The sequence below is a fragment of the Molothrus aeneus genome, chromosome 6 (genome assembly GCF_037042795.1).
Source record: "Molothrus aeneus isolate 106 chromosome 6, BPBGC_Maene_1.0, whole genome shotgun sequence".
Lineage (NCBI taxonomy): Eukaryota > Metazoa > Chordata > Aves > Passeriformes > Icteridae > Molothrus > Molothrus aeneus.
The window spans coordinates 40,887,784-40,906,697 of NC_089651.1; the positions used below are offsets into that span (position 1 = coordinate 40,887,784).

The 18,914-nt window shown below is 53.1% G+C and overlaps 1 protein-coding gene across 3 annotated transcripts in view; it reads left to right on the forward strand.

The window, feature by feature from the left end:
* The window catches only part of TMEM63C (transmembrane protein 63C), a 32,186-nt gene extending 13,272 nt beyond the window's left edge, over positions 1-18,914 (forward strand). For all 3 annotated transcript variants that reach the window (XM_066551474.1, XM_066551476.1, XM_066551473.1), the window contains exons 2-24: positions 5,214-5,328; positions 5,604-5,824; positions 6,180-6,259; positions 7,373-7,460; positions 9,320-9,357; positions 9,769-9,911; positions 10,218-10,269; positions 10,700-10,808; positions 11,241-11,314; positions 11,419-11,499; positions 11,636-11,756; positions 11,873-12,006; positions 12,225-12,347; positions 12,897-13,050; positions 13,595-13,701; positions 14,467-14,553; positions 15,077-15,142; positions 15,267-15,429; positions 15,645-15,750; positions 15,951-16,118; positions 16,393-16,508; positions 16,657-16,728; positions 16,810-18,914. In XM_066551474.1, the coding sequence (XP_066407571.1) occupies positions 5,627-5,824; positions 6,180-6,259; positions 7,373-7,460; positions 9,320-9,357; positions 9,769-9,911; positions 10,218-10,269; positions 10,700-10,808; positions 11,241-11,314; positions 11,419-11,499; positions 11,636-11,756; positions 11,873-12,006; positions 12,225-12,347; positions 12,897-13,050; positions 13,595-13,701; positions 14,467-14,553; positions 15,077-15,142; positions 15,267-15,429; positions 15,645-15,750; positions 15,951-16,118; positions 16,393-16,508; positions 16,657-16,728; positions 16,810-17,022 (2,493 nt within the window). In that variant the 5' untranslated portion in view covers positions 5,214-5,328; positions 5,604-5,626 and the 3' untranslated portion in view covers positions 17,023-18,914. The remainder of the gene's footprint in view (positions 1-5,213; positions 5,329-5,603; positions 5,825-6,179; positions 6,260-7,372; positions 7,461-9,319; positions 9,358-9,768; positions 9,912-10,217; positions 10,270-10,699; positions 10,809-11,240; positions 11,315-11,418; positions 11,500-11,635; positions 11,757-11,872; positions 12,007-12,224; positions 12,348-12,896; positions 13,051-13,594; positions 13,702-14,466; positions 14,554-15,076; positions 15,143-15,266; positions 15,430-15,644; positions 15,751-15,950; positions 16,119-16,392; positions 16,509-16,656; positions 16,729-16,809) is intronic.

The following is an 18,914-nucleotide window of genomic DNA, read 5'->3' on the forward strand; positions in this document are numbered from 1 at the left end:
ACAGCATTCACACCAGTGTCAATGAGCCCTGCCCAGGGATGCTGCTGCCCCACATGTGTTCACCTCACAGACCATGAGCAGCCAGATCCTCTCTTTGCTTTTTGGATCTTGAGGCCATTAATCTTAAGAGGGAAGGTTGAAAGGAGAGCTAGGGAGGAATGCCTTGGGCCTCTGTGGGGTTTTGGAGGGCTGTGTCTCTGGTCTCATGCCCTCTGTTCTCATACCCCTTGGGGACACACATGACCTATGGTGTGCCTGTTCTCCCAAGCTACAGTAATGGAGAGGTCACCATGCCCTGTGATGCCAAAACTGCTGGGGTGTGTGCTGAGCTCAGTGCAGGCTGTTGATGAGCCTTTTCCCTGAAGTCCTGAGGTACTTGGTTAGCCATGCTGAGTAAGTGGCAGTGGCTCGGGTTTCCTGCCCTCCCTGTCACTGCAGTCCTGCAAGGTCGGTCACTGCAGTCCTGCAGAGTGGGATGCTGGAGGTTTCCTGCTTGCCTGGTCCTGTGCACACCAGGGCATGAACCTGATCTCCCTGTTTCAGCAGTCCTTGATTTTCCTTTCCACAGCCCAGCCACAATCTACTTGTAGTGGAAGAAGGATGTAGAGGCGTAGCACAGATGTTTGTTTTCTAGGTCCGGGTCCTCAGCCTGGCTTTTCTGTGTGGCCACGCACAGAAACACTCCACCAACAGCCCCATGCCCTGGCTGCCCTCTGGCCAGCCAGAGTCAGTAATCCCACCTGTTCCAGAGGAGGATGCTGAGGCTGGATGAGCGTAGGCATGCTGGGAAACCCAGCTTAGTCATCTCAATGCTCCCAAGACTTGTTTTGATGTTTTGCTACTCCAGCTGTCCGTGAATCCCCCAGCAAATGAGTTTGCTGGCAGGATGCTTCAAGGGAAGACAAATTATGAAAAATTGCATTCACATAAAAGACATGCCTTATTTTTAATTGGAAATCTGATTCTCTGGATTAGTGCCCACCCAACCGGAGAGAAGAAACATATGCTGATGTATCAACAAAACAAAGGGGGCACTGAATATTCAAGGCAAAGCTTACACGCACTGAAAATGCTTCATAGAAATTATCCAGCAAATCAGTTTCAATGGCAAATCTCATGCATTCACAGGCCACAAAGAGAAGAAGGAATTGCTCTACATGTTTTCTGACTTTTTCTGACCCTGTTTTAGTATCTTCTCTCTAAGTAAGACCTATAATGGACAGACCATATATCAAAATTTCTGCCTTTATCTTATTGCTTCATTTTCCCACCTGCAATCCTGTACACGCCTGTGTTTCTTGATTAGTCCATTGCTGTCACTTCTCCAGGACTGTGGCTGCTCTGAAGGACATCTGTCTGTGGTTGGCATCTAGAGGCCCTGCCTCATACACAGCTAATGGGAAGCTGTCCTGACACCTTCTGGAGCTGACACCTATCCAGCTCTGTTATTCACAACAGTATTTGTTCCTTTGGCCTGTAAAGATTGGGAAAAGCACAATGGCAGTGGCGTAACAGGGAGCAAGAACTGGTTTGATGATGCTGTGGATTTTGTTGAATCCTTCAGATACTATTGGAAAGTGAATATTTCAAAATGCTGAATTTTCTCATTTTTTTGATGTGAAAATTGAGCTTAGGCGTTTCAACAATTACTTTAATGACCTGCAGTGTCCCTGTGATTTCTCATTCTGTATACCAAAAAACTTACCTCTCCAACCAGAGGGAGTTCGAACATGTTCTATAAGTCTGAATTTAAGCTGTTCTTGGTGCATGTGAGCAGAAATCTCCTCTCACTGTTTCTGCTGCATGCTGTTCCTAGAACATATACATTATTTACTTTTAGCTGGTTGCCCCCAATAGTTATTTTAATGGTAACATTGCAGCTATATAATTTGCATAAGCTTTTCTGAGAGCAGCACCATAAACGGTGAGACTAGCTGGAACAAATGATCAGAAAAGTAGTGATTTGGGTATTTAGAGGAGAGTTTCTGTGGCTATCTGGTAATGAAAGGAGCAGCAAAAGGTGTCAGGAGAGTGGCTTGAGATCAGGTTCAGAGGAGCTGTGATACACTGCAAAATCTGTGCTTATAGCCTGAGCATGACATGATGGCTCCTTTGGACTCCTTTGGAGTTGGAGGTGCTTAAGAGAGAGGGGACAGAGCTGGATTGGGTCTTCAAGTATTTTCTGCTCCTGAAATTTGTCTGTGCAGTCTGGCATTGTATGGGCAGTGCTGTGTGGAGATAAATGAGCTGGTTGGGCTGGAAGGGTGAAGGCTTGCATTTGGGAGCTTTCTGGGCAGAAGAGCTGGGAGCAGGAGATACTAACACCATCTCCAGGAGGAACCCATTGCTTTTGGCCACCAGGAGCAAAATATCTGATACGGGAAAGAAAGGGAGAGCAACGAGGACTTGATAGAGAAACACAACTTGTACAGATCCCTGTGAAAATCCCCCTCACCCTACCATCCCTGACAGGATGTTCCTCCTACAAGCGTGAAGCTGGTGCCTAGAAACAAGCTGCAGGATCTTCTTCCTGTGTAGTGGAGTGGTGGTAACAGAGAAAGGACTCTGAAGTTGCTAAGGGTCTCCTTGTTTGTTTGCTGATGGTCTAACAGCTCCTCGGTCAGAGACACACTCTCCTTGTTAACGAAAAGGCAGTGAATTATTTAGCAGCTGAAAATGCCAGATGGCAGTGGCTCTGCTGCTTACAGGAGGAGGGGAGAGAGAGAGAGACATGCACATGGTGAGGAACAGATTGAGAGCATTGCCATAGCAAAGAGCAGACCCTGGCTAGAGGTCCTGGTGGCCCAGGTGACAAGCAGGAGGCAGGCAAGCCAGGGCAAACAGCTGCTGCTTGCCAGAGTAGCTCCCTCACTTCTTATGGGTCTCTTGTAGAGGTCCCGTGTCAGGGGTCATTACCCTGATGGGACCACACTGGCCCTTGAAGTACAGGACTCCCAACCATGGCTGAGAGACAGGCTGTGACTGAGGGCACTGCAGAGAGGCTTTGCCAGCCTGTCCATCCATCCATCCATCCATCCATCCATCCATCCATCCATCCATCCATCCATCCATCCATCCATCCATCCATCCATCTATCCTCCTACCTGTGGGGTGGAAGTATCAGCCCCAAGTCTACTGGGATGCCCTTTGGCTCAGGTGACATTGCACCATATGCACAGGAAAAGGGACTGAAACATGTCTGTATGTCCTGGGGAACTTGGTGCCTGTAACTCAGCAGCTTCTGACACCCCTTCAAGACATCTATGCAGGTAGTCAGATGCCAGCCTAATATTGTAGTGGGGTGAGACTTAAGCTCTTCTGGGCTCATAGCCTTGCTCCAATCATCCCAGCCACTGTTAGGCTTCCAGTGGAGATTTTTCTTTGGGCTTTGGGATGGAATTTATGCTTCAGAAATGAAGAAAATTGCAGGTCACCTTTTTTTTTTTTCTTTTTTCTTTTTTTTGGTCAACTCTTGTGTTTTAAAACCTCCCTCATCCTCAGTTTTTTCTTTCCCTGGATGAGGAGGTTAAAGAGAGTCAGTGTCTCAGGCATGTAACATATGTCAGCTCCTGCACCAGCACTCCTGTCCTGCCCACTCTGGTCAGCTGAGGGTTGAGGGTTCCTCATGGGCTCCTCATGAACTTTAGGACAGGACTAATCTCCTTCTTTTGAACTTTAGGGCATGATTTCTCAAGCAGCAAACTGCAAGGTCTAAGAGAGAGAGGCTGAAGCCACAGCCATGCATATAAAATCACATGCTACTGTAGCCCCCCATCTATCACACTGACACAGCACAAGTAAATGTTTCCCAACAAGAGCAAATCTGTGTAGAGCTTAGGAATACCCCCTTTCTAAGCCAAGTAATTTTCTGTGCGCTGTCTCTGTGCTCCCCAAGGACCTCTCAATTAGGCTTCCTTTGGTGTTGAAGAAGATTTGATCTTGTTTGGTCTTGGTGGCAAAAACTGCCATAAACACTTTGTGTCTCCACATCCCTGGAGGTCCCATCTGTCTTTGTTTGCATTCTCCTCCACTGCTTAATCAAACCATGGGTCCTGTTTCTCTTCCTCCACCCTGTTCATGTGGGCTTTAAGCAGCCTCCAGCAGGGATTACCTGGTGCTAGGTGACTGCAGGGACTGTAGCCAGGTCTCCGTTGTAGCTGGAATATAGATGGAAAGGAAGGAGAGGAACGGATGCTCAGTGGCTTGAATGCAAAGCTCCCAGGATTACATGTTGTAAACCACTCTTGAGTTCTCACATAGCCTTTGCACTGGTCACAATATACTGACTTCAATATATTGTGCCCATCATGTCTGCAAGGCAAGGCACTTATATAGCTCCTTATGAACTTCAGGCAGGCCTGAAAATGTTCTTGTCAGGTGCACAAGTTCCTGAGAATAGGGATGTAGAATAATTGTGGTTGGAAGGGCCCCCTTGGAGGTCATTGATAAAAGCCCTTGCTCAGGGCCCAGGCCAGGAAATATTTGGTTGCTCAAGGCCTCCAACGTCTGGATCGTCTACCACAGACAGCTGTTCTTCTCTGAAGGCCATGCAGCTCTTCAGGCATGAGAAGCAGCTGGATAAAGGTGTTGAAGGTGACTCCAAAGCACAGAGGGAGGACAGGCACGTGAGAACATGAGACTCTGGCCCCCTTGTCCCCACCCCATGTTTGTTGGTGTTTGCTATGCTGATTCCCTCTCCTGATCTTTGAATGGTGGGTGCAGCAGCCATTTGGTACTGTCCTGTGGCATCCCTATGAGTAACAGACTGCCATGCTGGCTGCTGCAGGGTGCTCCTTCTCAGGGGTTCTAGGCAGGTTTGAAGAGGATCCTCTCCTACCTAAAGCATGGTGGTAGGAAAGGTTTTGGAAAAAAGCCACAGTGTTGGCCATTAGTGGCCTTTAAGTGTCTCCTGCCAGTGAGGACTGTAACCTATGGTATCAGCTCCTGGGGAAGGTGGTGGGAAGCCTGACACTCAGGGTTTTGAGAAGCTAACTCTTCAGAAGAGATCAAGATATCTTGGGAGGAGCAGTTCTGCTTAGATGGAAAGATGAAAGGGAAGTCCTCTAACTCCTGAGTCACACAAATGATGGTGCTGGAGCAGGACAGCAGGCTTAGGGATATTCCATAGGAAATAGATACCTGGCTGTGGGGAAAGAAGCAAGTGCAGCCCCAGCAGCCCAGTTGTCAATATTATCATTGCTGGTTTTTTTCAGAAATTCAAACAAATGCTTCAGCTTCTTATTCCTGCCTGCTGACAATACCAGGGTGGCCATGACTCAACCCAGCTTCCAGGACTGAGGAGCAGAGGTGGTGAGAGACCTGTCTCAGGTATGACAGAGACAACCAAATAGCATGGGGTTTAATGGGGTGGGGAAAGGGCAGGAAGTAGCTGTGAGATTTCTTCAGCAACACCCTCTGCCTTGTGTCCAACAACCTGTCCCTGAGAGAGACTGGGACTGGGGAAGCTCTGAGATCACCAGCCAGTCCTCTCCCCTCTCTACCCTTAGTGAGCTCTTCAGACCTTGATGGAAGGGACCTGGAAGAGACATGGCCCCTTTTCAAACAAAGGCTTCTCCATCCACACTCATGCCTCTGTGTTGCAGGGTGGGACCTCACAGTGGTGTCGATGGAGAGCACGTACTCCATGGAGCCAGCACCGGATGGTGCTGGCCTCACCTCGCTGGACATGCTCATCTTCCTGGAGGCGCCGGTGAACAGCACGGAGGAGCAGTGCTTCAGCGCCCGCTCCCACAGCACCGTCCTGGAGGGGCTGCCCTTCGGAGGCGTGCCCACCGTGCTCGCCATCAACTTCATCCTCTGGCTGGTGAGGGGCCAGTAGGGGGGCATTTCTATGGGCTCTGCAGGCACTGCAGGCTCTGACAGCCACACACAAGTCAGCCTGTGCAGTGGTGCACCTGGCTGAGGGGGAACAGGGATGAGTGCACTGGTGCACCTGGCTGAGGGGGGAACAGGTGAGTACAGGGGTCCAAGGGCTTTACCCACATCATGGTGGGCGGCAAAGGACACTTGGGCAGTAGTGGTGAGGTCACAGAGCAGGAGCAGTTTGGGGTAAGAGTTTTGCACGAGCTTGGGCTCATGAGTGGGAAAGCACAAAGGAGATATGAGGAGATCCCATGGGGTGAGACCTTGCAGCAAAACACTTCCCTTTCTTCTTCCAGCTTCTCCTTCTGATCTTCTCATGTCTTCGGAAAGCAGCTTGGGACTACGGGCGCCTGGCACTGCTGATGGACAATGACAGGTGAGGAGGATGCAGAGCTGCTGCAGGTGATGGCTCCATTCTCTTCAAGAGGGCTGGAAGGAAGGCCAGCACTGTGGCATGACACAGAGATCAGCAGGTGTTCCTGTCCCTCCTCCCTACTGGGAATGGCCTGGTGCCCCCATTTCCCATGGAGACACAGCCACCATCTGCTACAGGGAGAGGGAAAGCCTGGGCCAGCTTTCATTCCCTCTAGCATTTGGTGACAGTGTTCTTGGTGCCATTGGGGGTACTGTTCTGGGAAGGACAAAGAGCTGGTTTGCAGTGGAGACTGAGCTGCTGCCTCTTCTGCCACTCTCTTGGGATGAATGGGACTGGCTGGTGGAGGGGGCAGATGGAGACACACAGCAATAACACTGTTCCTCATGTCACCACAGCAAATTGCCTGGCCCATCGTTTGGGCTAGGTGCAGAATTCCACAAAAATAAGTAGTTTTCTAGTAAAAGTACAGCCCAGACCATATTTCCAGGTGGGCTGTACCACCTACAACAGCTGGCCTGCCAGAGCACAGCTCACCTTGGGCAGCAAAGCATCTTTCCTTGAATAGGCTGGTGCAACAGGAGGGGTCTTTGCAAGGCTGGGCAGCCCACAAGAGTAAGATCTGTTAAAGTCCTTCTTCTGCCTTCTCCCCTCCAGTTCCTCTTCACCTCTGAATCTGGAGCTGAGTCTGGCAATGAATATGAGATGTTTTCCCTTCACCAGTGAGATCAAAGGGCAATCAAGATTTAAAATGCAAGCTCTGACTAGATTCCTTTTTACTGTAAAACCATTTGAGACATCTGAAAACAGTGGAATAGAAAATAATCTGGTTCAACAGTCCCTTGTAATGGAGCTATGGCTCCATCTCCATGAGCCCATCATGGGTCAGGCCGCAAAGAAGCTGGGGAGACTTGTTGGTGTGAAGGCAGCAAGATAGAACCCCTTTGTCCCAAGCCCAGAAGTAATCACTGTACCAGCCCCAGTGTGGGATGCAGGGAGAGGGGGAGGGATTTCTTGGACTGCTGTCCTAGGAGAGACTTCTCCAAGGGTGCTTATCCTCTCGTGTTTGCTGCTTCTCTTCTGCCTCACCCCTCCGCTCCTCCCCTCACTGCAAAGCCTGACATCGCTTTTCTATGGAGAGCAGAGCGAGAAGGAGAAGTCCCCATCAGAGAGCAGCCCTCTGGATGCTGACAACAAGGATGTGGTGAGTGCCAGTGGCTGTGGCTGTGGGAACCTGGGCTGGGCTTGTCCCAACCCAGCCTGTCCTGTTCTTCATCAGAAACCCTGGTCAGAAGTTAAGTGTGAGAAATTAAATTTCCTGGAAGCTTGAGGGTTTTTTGTCCTGGATTCTTTGAGGCATCTATTTTGAATGGCAGTTTGGAGGGGATGCTCCTGTTGGCCAGCATCTCACAGCTACATGGCTCTCCTTGCAGCTGTGTGGATCCAGAATGATGCATGGCCAGAGCCCAGCTGCATGGCTGCAAGGATCTTTCCCACCCCTCAGGATCAAGTCCCCCACACCATATTTCCTCCTCTGCCAGCATGGTGGGGCTTTAAAGTAAAATCTGCTTCTCTCTAGCACATCAGGCTTTCCTGGAAACACACACAGACTGACATGTTTTGCTGTCTCTTTCTTTTTTGGCAGCAAAAGCTCGAAAATCAGCCACTGGTACGACTATGATAAAATGTCATGGCTTATTAAAAAACCTAGGTAGGAAAGAAGCAAAAGATGCGAAATCCTTGCAAGGTGGCAGGAGGCCTCTTTAAAGGCTCTGTAGCAGGTGCTCTGGGCAAATGTGTATTGCTCATCAAAAAATAAGTGAGAAAGACTACAGGGAAAGCCAGCACACTAAAGAGCAGATTAAAGGAGATTATTAGAAGTAAGAAGTCATCCTTTAAAAAGTCAAACTGTTCACAAATCAGGAAAGTCTCAACTCTGCCAGGTTAGATGTAGAATACACTAAGAGAGGAGAAGAGCAGTTTTGAGGAGAAATTTGTAGAGAGCATAAAAGTCCAGAATCACAGAATGGGCAGAGTTGAAAGGAACCAACATGGGTCATTTGGTCCAACCTCCTTGTTCAAGCAGAGTCATCCTAGAGCATATGGCACAGGATTGTATCTTGAGTATCTCCAGTGAAGGAGACTCCACAACCTCTCTGGGCAATCTGTTACAGTGCTTGGTACTTTCTTCCAGTCCTCAGGCAGCTTTCCTGATCACCACGACCTTTCAAAGATGATCATGAGCTGCCTTGCTGTGGTGTCCACCAGCTCTCTCAGCAGTCACACATGCATCCTGTCAGGGCCCACAGACTTGTGGATGTCAGGTCTGCTTAGGTGTTTTCTAACCCAATCCTCCTTCACCAGGGGAATGTCTGAAAACCCATGTGTGTACACAGTGACAGGGAATAAGCTAGTTAGGGCACAAGAACTTAGGTTGTCATATAGCACTCTACAGCAGTGCCCCCTCAGCACTTGCTAGTGGTAAAAAACATGCATTGAATGTTAGGGACTGTCATGGAAAGGGAAGAGGAGGGAGCTCTGGAAGCAGGAGCCTGTTGAAGTGATGCTCCTTAATATTCAGAGGAAGCTGAAGTCCAGCAAGTCACCCCTGAAACAGTGGGTTAATGCTTGACTTCAGCTTCTTCTGCAAATCCTCCTGCAGCCAAAAATATGCACCTGACATCCATCAGGATGGTTGATGTTTGTAGAGAGACTTCCCTGTCCCTTTATACCCCTGCCCCAGCAGACTCCTTGTTCCCACTCACAGAAATTATCTTATCACTACTTTCAGGAAGGTTACATGATCTATCAGGGCTGGAAGAGAGATTGTGCTCAGCTTCCCATCAGCTCTTTGGAGTGTGTTTTCCTTGCTTCTCCTGAGGCAGCTGCCTTTGCCATTGGGTTGAGCATTGCTGAGCTGTCTTGGGCACTGCCTCCATTTGCTCAGGGCCACAGGCACTGCACCACCTCTGCATGTTTCCCCAGCATATGTTGTGACTCGGTCCCTCACTAGGGAACTGGGGGTGGTTGTCCTTGTCTCATCCTGACTCTTTTTCCTTCTAGGGATTCTGTTCCTGGCTCCTTTCTATCTACCAGATGAAGTAAGTGTGTGTGCTTGGCATTATGATCTTGCCCCACCGCTGCCCACCCATGGGGAACTGGTCCCCACATGTGGTGGCCCATCACCAGGAGCTGCTGGGAGCAGTGGCAGAGGAGAGCCCTCTTAAAACATCCTCTCTGAAGAGAGAGCAGAGAGCTCACTTCTGCATTTCCTCCTGGCCCCTAGATCCTATCCCAAAGAAAAGGGCTTCAACCTCTCCTGATAGGAACCAATCCTGTAATGAGATGCAGTTGGAGGGCTGCTTGGGTCCCTCTGTGCTCAAATCCTTTGTGTCACTGTCAGGGTGTCATGAGTTGGTGTGGGTTGTGGGAAGCTGGAGCAAGCCAGTGTCCCCATGACAGGAGGTGGTGGGGAGGAACCACCAGCACTGACCCCCCCTGCCTCTCTCCAGGGATGAGGAGATTCAGAGCAAGTGTGGGATCGATGCCACCACCTACCTCTCCTTCCAGCGGCACCTCCTGGTCCTGCTGATGCTGGTTTGCGTGCTCTCCGTGGCTGTCATCCTGCCTGTCAACTTCTCTGGGGACCTCCTGGGTAGGTGCTTCCCTAGTCACAGGATGACTCAGGAGTGCCATGCAAGCTTCCAAGCCTTTTGGCAAGCGTTGTGCCTCTGGGAAAGAAGGCAAAAAAACCCCTCTCTCAGAAGCCTGCATGTGAGCAGGAGCTCACCCTCAGCTGGGTGACAGAGGAGCATAAGAGGCTGGGAAATTCAGGGCAGTGGGGACTTGGGGATCTGAGAGATGGAAAAGAAGGGACCAAAGACCACAGCCAATAACTGCAAAAGGACATGCACACTGCACTGGGTTCTCTTAACCTTCTGCTTCTCCTCTTCCTCTGCAGGACACAATCCTACCCACTTTGGCCGGACAACCATCGCCAACATCCCAACTCAGTAGGTGCTCCCGCAGGCAGGGGGGCTTGTGTGTGGTGGGCACTGCTGGGAGCACCTAGGCACAGAACTCATCACAGCCCAGTCCTGGGGACAGGGACAGGTCCATGTGAGCCGCACACCACTCACACTGGCTCTCCTGTCTCTCTGTACTACATGAGCACAGTTAGGGCAGCCAAGACAGTGGCACTGCTCTTGCACCCCACTGCTGGCAGAAGTGCTCTTGGGGATGTTGTGTAGCTGCACTTCTGTAGGATCTCAGTCAACAGCCTGGGTGCTGCCCCTCAAGTTCCTGGGGTGAGTGTCTGACAGCTGGCACTGGGAGGTCCTGCTGGGTGGAAGAGGGGGCCATGAGTGAGATGCTGAGTGCCAGGCTGGTCCTTGTGCCACATGCTCACCACAGTGCTCACTGATCCCCACTTCTCTCTTCCAGAAACCGTCTTCTGTGGCTTCACAGCATCTTCGCCCTAATCTATTTTATCTTCACCATCCTTTGTATGGCTCACCACTCTGTCCACCTGGAATACAGAGAGAATGAGAAGGTGAGAAACCACCCCTCCTCCAACCCTGCCTTGTTCAGTGCTGCTAATAGCCAACTTCTTGCTTTGCACAAATGCTGGTCCCAGTAGGTACAGAGGTTTTTGGGAACAGCATGAAACTGGGCTGGCAGGGAAAGGTGTGGCTGATTTTCACCAGCTTCTGGATAAAGTGACAGCCTGGAGGCAAATCTCTCTCTCTTGTCTTGTATCTTGAGACTGAAGTTCTGCTGTATCCATCTGTCTGGGGTATGGCATTGTCTGGCTGTGCCTTCAGGGTTTGGGACTGGGCATTGAGGAGATCTGTGCTGACTTGCCTCTGGAGTGGCAGCTGGTGGCCCAGCTCGCTGCTGGGTGGACAGGATGGCAGCATTATATCCTGCAGCTCCATCCTGCAGATCCATCCTGCAGATCTCTTTGCCTCTTCTCTTCCCCAAGGTTGCCCGGACACTGATGGTTACCCACATCCCCAAGGAGATCACAGACCCTTCACTTATCATCAAGCATTTCCAGTGAGTAGCCATGTGCCACAGCCTTGCTGGATGAGTGGCAGGCAGGTGGCAGGGAGTGTCCCTGTCCCCTGGCTGCTGGTGCCACCATGTCCTTGTGCTTGCAGCGAGGCTTATCCCAGCTGCACCGTCACCAACGTCCAGTTCTGCTTTGACGTGCGCAAGCTGATGAAGCTGGATGCAGAGAGGTGAGTGCATGCACGTCCGTGTTGCCTCTCTGGGAGGGTGTGCTGCTCCTGCCCACCACACCAAGGCACCCAGTCTGGGTTTATGTTTGTCTGTCTGGTGCTCCCCACATGACCTTTGCTATTGGCTTCCTGGCAGGCGCAAAGCAATGAAGGGGCGGCTTTATTTCACCACCAAGGCACAGAAGGAGGGGAAGATCATGATCAAAACTCACCCCTGCACCCGCATCTTCTGCTGCCGCTTCTGTGGCTTTGATGAGGTAGGAGGCTGCAGGCAGGGCTGCAGGCAGCACACCTGCACCACGGGGAAGGCAGAGCATGGCAGCTTGTCCCTGCCCCAGCCCCGTGCATAGCACAGCCCTGGCTGCTCCCACAGGTGGATGCTGAGCAGTATTACGGGGAGCTGGAGGAGAAGCTCACAGATGAGTTCAATGCGGAGCGCAACCGCATCACACTCAAGCGGCTTGATATGGCCTTTGTCACCTTCCAGGACGAGCGGATGACAGCTGTGTGAGTTCCCCCTCATGCACAGGCCATGGGGATGTCCTTTAGCCTGTTGGCCACCACTGCCAGGGAGCTGGGGCACCTTGCCAGCTTTTCCCACCAAAGCCAGGCAGTTGTTGATCTCTTCTATGCCTCTGCCATCTGCGGCATTACCTGCCCTGTTAAGGCTGTGGGAAGCGTCTCACAAGAAGTGAGACCTGACCCCTGGCTCCCTCTTCCTGCAGGATTTTGAAGGACTACAGCCACATCCACTGCCGCAAGCACCCCCAGCAGTCCTCTGTCACCACCGTGGTCAAGTCACACCACTGGGGTGTTCGCTATGCCCCTTCACCCAGTGATATCATCTGGTGAACCCCCACGGCAGAAGGGAGGGAGGCAGGGGGAACAAGCAGATATGGGGAAGCCCATGTCCATACCTATAAGCAGCCCATGTACCTGGCTATAAGGAGCCTATGCCCATAGCTATAGGGAGCCCATATAGCTGTAGGAAACCTGTGTCTGTATCTGTAGGACACTTTCCAAGGGTGATGGGGGCTGAAAATCGCTCCTATTGCCATAGCAGAAGTCAGCAGGGGCAATTAGGGTGATCCTCCCAAAGGTGGCAGGGCCCAGCCAGCTGAGATTAGGGGTGATTGCCGGACTCTGATTTGTCTGGCCTGGTTCCAAAGCCTCCTGATGGTATGAACCTCCACTGTGGCTATTCTCTGGTTTTGGGGGCTCTGCATATCACAGCAAAGCAGTGAGGGGAGGGGAAGAGGGCAAGCTCAGAGCAATGTCTGCCAGGATGGTTGGTGCAGATAGCAGGAGACAGAGCTTCATGAAGCTATGATGGGAGGCCCAGGACACAGGGCATTTCTTCCTCCTCATCATGTTCAAGTTGTGTTTTCCTCTTACAGGGAGAATTTATCAGTCCGTGGCACATCTTGGTGGGTGCGATTCATTCTGCTTAATATCTGCCTGTTCATCCTTCTTTTCTTCCTCACAACGCCAGCCATCATTGTCAACACTATGGACATGTTCAATGTCACACACCCTGTGGAGAGCCTCAAGGTAGTCCCTAACCCATGCCAATTTTCCTGAAAGTTCGTAATTTCCAGGCTTATCTGTGACAGGTGGAGGGCACTAGCTCTACACTGTCCTAAGATGAGCCATCACCAGGATGGGCATTGATGGGAAACAAAGTCATTGATGAGATCATGTCTGTGCTTGCTATCCATCCCCTTCTCATTGTGTTTCCAGTGGCAGAGCCTTGGGGCAGCACCTGAGCTTTGGTGCTGGTGCCTCCATGGAGGCAGGCAGGTTGCTGTCCATTCAAAAAGAAAGATTTGGAAAGAGCTCAGGAGATGTCAGGAGCTGCCAGCAGCACAGCCCCTTCTTGCTCATTGACCTGTGAGCTTTTGGGTGGGCACTGGGGCTCAGAACATGGCTGTGGTGCCCTTGGCTGGTCTCAAGTTCTTATTTCCTGAAACAAATGCCCCTGCTCAGGGAGGGGATGCTCCAGCCTACCTGCTGCACAGACCATTGTGTGCAGTCTCCAGCCTGGCTGTGCTGTGATGGGTTGCTGAGGGGGTGTTTGGCCTCTCTCTTCCTGCAGAACCCCATCATCACCCAGTTTTTCCCTACGCTGCTGCTCTGGGCCTTCTCCGTCTTCCTGCCCTTCCTTGTCTACTACTCAGCATTCTTCGAGTCTCACTGGACAAGGTAATGAGCTGGCCCCCACAGTCCCCAGGGCTGCCACAGATGGGAGGAACTGCAGTGGAAGGGGAACCCAGCCTGCAGGGAGGCAGGCAGTGAGCGGTAGACACCCACAGTGGAGCAGAGCCCCCTGGGTCCATGCACAGAGGAGCCATTTGCTTCCCAAAGTCCTCAACACTTTCAGGCTACTGACAAAGTCAGTTTGTTTTAAGATGGATCTTGAAGATGGAAGAAGTTTGTAAGAGGGACGGTGTGATGGTGGACTGGCAGCAGCAGGGCCATCCCAGGCATGCTTCCAGTCCTCCAAGGCAGAGGTATGGGTTCAATATGCTTAAAGTAGGGGAAACTGCCCAGCTCCTACAAGGAGCTTTCTTTGTCTTGACCCTCCATCAGCCCCAAGCCCTGTGCCTCATCTGATAAGTCCTTGCAGGAGCTTTGTCACCACCTCCCTTCTTTTTTCTGGGGGAAACAGGTTATGAATTCACACTAGACCCCCCTCTGCCTCTTGTTGGGTGTCTATACCAGCAGGGATGGTAGGAGAGGGCAAAGATGAAGGAGATGAGAGGCTACAGCAGATTCCTCATGGTAACACACTCTAGCCTAGGAGAGTCTTTGCAAGGCCCCAGGGGATGTACAGACCAAATGCACACAGCCTTGTGAAGCAGGGAGTAACTCCTTGGTGAAAAGCGAGACCAAGCCCAGCCCCTCACCCCACCTTCTGCTCTTTCCCAAAAAAGTGCAATGTTCTTTTCTTGTCTTCCCTCTCTGCAGGTCAAGTGAAAATCAGATCACCATGCACAAGTGCTTCTTCTTCCTGGTGTTCATGGTTATCATCCTGCCCTCGCTGGGTCTGAGCAGGTACAGACCACCCTGCCATGCTGCTCTCCCTGCTCCTGAGCTGCCAGGATCACACCTAGGCCCCTCACCCCTGCAATCCAGCCCCAAAGGGCTAACATCCCATTGCCCTCCAAAACACAGCAATCTCTGGGGAGGAAAACACTCCTTTAGAAGTGCTGAGCCACTCATACATGGTCACATCTGGGAACTTTCCCTGCAGAGGAGTGGAGCAGAGCAATTTACCAGGCTGCCACAGCTGACCCAAGGGGGCTGGTGGCATTGATCAGCTGCTGCTTGGGTTCAGCAGACCCTAAAAGAACCTGGTCAGGTCGTGCATAGCTCCAGCTACAGTAATCCTGGTGGCCATCCAGGAGGCGAGCACACACTCCACAGTGGTCTCATGTGGCAGAAGGGCCCTGGCAGTGTAGGGTGCAGAGGGTTTTGCCTGCTCAGGACAAGGGAAAAAAGCACATGCCTGCTGGGTGTCTCACATCACTCTGTAGCTCCCCCTCTGTCTGAGCTGCTCCTCTTCTGTCCTCTCCAGCCTGGACCTGTTTTTCCGCTGGCTCTTCGACACCCACTTTCTGGATGAGGCTGAAGTCAAGTTCCAGTGAGTAGCAGGAAGCTCCCAAACTTCCCAGGCAAGCGGGAGCACCTGTTGTCCACCGCCAGCAGCTCTTGCAGCTCCTGCCTGAGCATTCTCTCACTGTGTCACCTCTCTGTCCCTGGGGCAGGTGCGTTTTCCTCCCAGACAATGGCGCCTTCTTCGTCAACTACGTAGTGACCTCCAGCCTGATTGGGACGGCCATGGAGCTGCTGCGCATCCCAGGCCTCCTCGTCTACACTGCTCGCCTCTGCTTTGCCAAGTCTGAGCCCGAGCGGCTCCATGTCAAGCGGGTATGTGGCTCTGGTCACCCGGGAGCCTTTGTGACCCCAGCACAGCAGAGGTGCATTCACTGGAAACTCAGGCTGTCATGGTTCTCTGGGGATGCTTATGGGGACTTCTTCAGGCCCCTTGGGGGCTAGTGGGAGTGAGGCAGTCCCGTGGGCCAGGTGCAAGTGCAGGCTTTGCAGTGACAGAGGTGGCAATTACTCTGTTGGTTGTGCCCCAGAGCCAAGCATACCAGTTCCAGTTTGGACTAGAGTACGCCTGGACCTGCTGTATCTTCTCTGTTGTCATGACCTACAGCATCACATGCCCCATCATTGTTCCCTTTGGTGAGTATGATCCCATGCCCATGGTCCCAGCCATGCCAAGAACAGCCTGTCCCAGGCACCAGCAGCAGCACGGGAGTGCAGGCTTCCTGCATGGTACAGGAGGGCACCCTTGGGCATCGTTCCCAGGGCTTGCCCTGCTCTCCCTGTTGCCTGGCTGTCCTCACTGCCATCCATCCAAATGGCTTCTCTTGTGCCACCAGGGTTGCTCTACATGCTGCTCAAGCACATGGTTGACCGGTACAACATTTACTATGTGTACATCCCCACCAAACTGAACCAGCGCCTCCACGTCGCCGCCATCAGCCAGGTCGTGGTGGCCCCCATCCTCTGCATGTTCTGGCTGCTCTTCTTCTCCGTCCTGCGCCTCGGTAGGGAGAGCCTGGGGCTGTGCCCTGCCACTGCTGAGGGTCCTGTCTGGTGTTTGGGGGTGACAAGCCACTGGTGTCACCCTTGAGTTAGGCGTGGCATGGAGGGTAATAAGGGTGGTGTGAAGACCTGGCAGATGAAGGAGGTGTCAGCTTGTATTTTGGGAAGGGGGTTGAGAGCTTGTAAAACCCAAAGCAGGCACCAGCCTGGGGCTCAGCTGGACGTGCAGCAGGTTCTTGGAGGCTTATGTGCTGCCCCAGTGTCTCTGTGCTATAGGTCCCACCCGGCCTGTCACCCTCTTCACCTTTGTGGTCCTCCTTTCCTGCATCATCTTCTCCTTCTTTGGCCTCTGCCTGAAGAAGCTGCAGCCACGGAAACCATCAAGCTACCAGGTGAGCACAGCCAGCCACCCACTCTGTTCCTTCACCCCAGTGCATCCTCTCCTGGCCTGCCATGGGGGATCTGAGATAGCACCTGGCTGTCCTTAGTCAAAGCTGGGCCCTTCCAACCATGATTTCCTCATGGCCTCCTTCCCCTCAGATGTCTGACCAGTCTGAGGGCGCCTTCAATGATGTGGAGCGGAGCAGTGTTTCCTCCACCCCTAACTCCAATGTGAGTACCCCTCCCCAGCCCTGCTGTGGCCATCTGCTCTCGCTTCCCTGGGTCCTGATGGCCCCCTGCCCCCCGGGGCAGCTCTTTGTGGCCACCGTCCTGCAGGAGCCTGAGCTGAGCCTGACGCCGGCAGCCTCTCCGGCACACCAGTCCTATGGCACCATGGGCAACCACCTTGAGCCAGCGGAGGATGGGGAGGATGGGGGGCTGCAGAGCTTCGAGACAGAGCTGGAGACCGTGGAGGGCGAGTACAGGAGTGGCCCCGTGATAGAAAGCCAGGCTCGCTACCAGTGAACATCCCTGCCACAGCTGAGACTGACTGTGCTGAGAGCGGAGGACGTGCCCTGGGGCAGGAGGGAGCCTTCCCTGCACTGGGGGGGCCACCTTGCTGATGGGGCAGGGGATGACAAGACTGATGTGAGGGAGACCCCATTGCATGGGCAGTGGCAGGAGGGTCTGATGGTCCTTCCTGCTGCCTGCACTGGCTGAGCCCCCTAGTGCCCCCCTGTCCCCACCTGCCTCTTCCAGCACACATTGCGGGGTGCAGCAGTATAGGGAGAGGGTCTCTCTGAGAGGCCATGCTTTTGGGGGCAGGAGGGAGGCCCTGTCCCCTCTGAGAGGAGGAAGCAGCCCAGACAGCCCAGATGAATGTGCCTGCCACCACGCTGTCCTCTGGGTCTTCAGTGGCAGGGGACAGCCGCCCGTAACCCTTGCATCTCATCCCAGCCATCCACTGCTCAGGCAGCCGTCCTGCTGCCTCCCCTGCTGCTGGCCTGCAGGCTGCTGCCTGCCCCTGCTTTGCCCATTTCAGCAGGGACTGCTGACATGCCTGTGCTTTGGTGGAGGAGGTGAGTGTCCCTACATCTGCCACCAGAGCCCCTACATGAGCACCAACAGCCCTGCACCAAGGTAGGCATCAAATGCAAGCCCAGCTCTTCCTCGACCTCCCACCCCATCCCCCCATTTGCTGTACAATGCCTGTGCCCTTGGGCTCTTGAGAAGTGGGAGGTCAAGAGACAAGTGTGTTTAATGTCTTTAAGGACAGCTCCTTTTCACTCCTCTTCCCTGGCAGCACCCCGTCATGCTCATGCTCTCACTGGGGCTGCCCATGGGACCCAGAATAGCTCTGTCCTAATGCAACAGAACAGGGGGGACAGGTGGAGGCTGGCAGGACCTGGACTTCCAGGTCCTCCTGGTCCACCACATCCTGCCTGCCTGCCCTTGTCCACAAGCTGCAGCTGTGTGATGCTCCCCCAGTAGCCACACTGCCTCTCAAGTGTGAGTCCTGCTGTGATTAGTGTAAATGTGCCATTACCTGCCCAGACAGCATCCCTGGAGTTTTCCAGCTCATCCAGAGTAGCTGTGGTGGCCTCTGGGGATGAAGGTTTATCCTCATTCTCCTCAGCTCCTCTCCCACCATAACCCACCTGGGCATGCTGGCTCCTCACTCAGCCCTGCTTTGGCCTCAGGGCGATTTTCCTGTCCCTGATTCTCCTGCTAGCTTCAGAGCAACCAGAGTTGCATTGTCCCAGAGCAGTGCAGAGAGGGAAGGGAGGAAGGTGCAGCTCTGCCAGCGCCAGGGCTGCTGACATGCCAAGTGCTGTTGTGTGAAGGCAGATGCTCCTTGGCACTGGTTAGCATTAGCAGTGCCACTGGGAGGAGGGGTAGTGTGCCAGTTCTGGGCTGGGGAGGAGGTTAAGAGGCAGCCCAGCAGTGAGAGCATTAAGGGGGCCCTTAGGACGTTCCTGTGGGGCTGGTGGATCTCAGCTCAGCCGGCTGGCAGTCCCATGGCCCCCCCCATCCACGCTCCTGCACGCTGAGGCGGTGGCTGCGGCACACTAGCCACAAAGGGGTTGCCTCGGGGGAGCCTTGAGCTCAGATGCACCCCTTTAATCCCAAAAAGTTCCCTGGGGCGTTTGTGGCCTCCTGCCCAGGTGCCCCCGTGCCCCCCTCAGTGAGCTGCTCCCCTCACTGCCTGCTCCAGAGGCAGCCCCAGGCAGGGCACAGGCATGCTGGTGGCCTCTCGGGGGGTGGGAGCAAGTGCCTGCTAGTGGCACTGTGTCCTCGGGAGCTCGGGCTGCTGGTCTGATTGCCCTTGGCTGCCCCACTGCAGGAATGTGCCAGAGGTCTGTACCTTCTCGTGATTTATTGCTATGACCGTGCCTTGAATAAAATGACTTCACCCA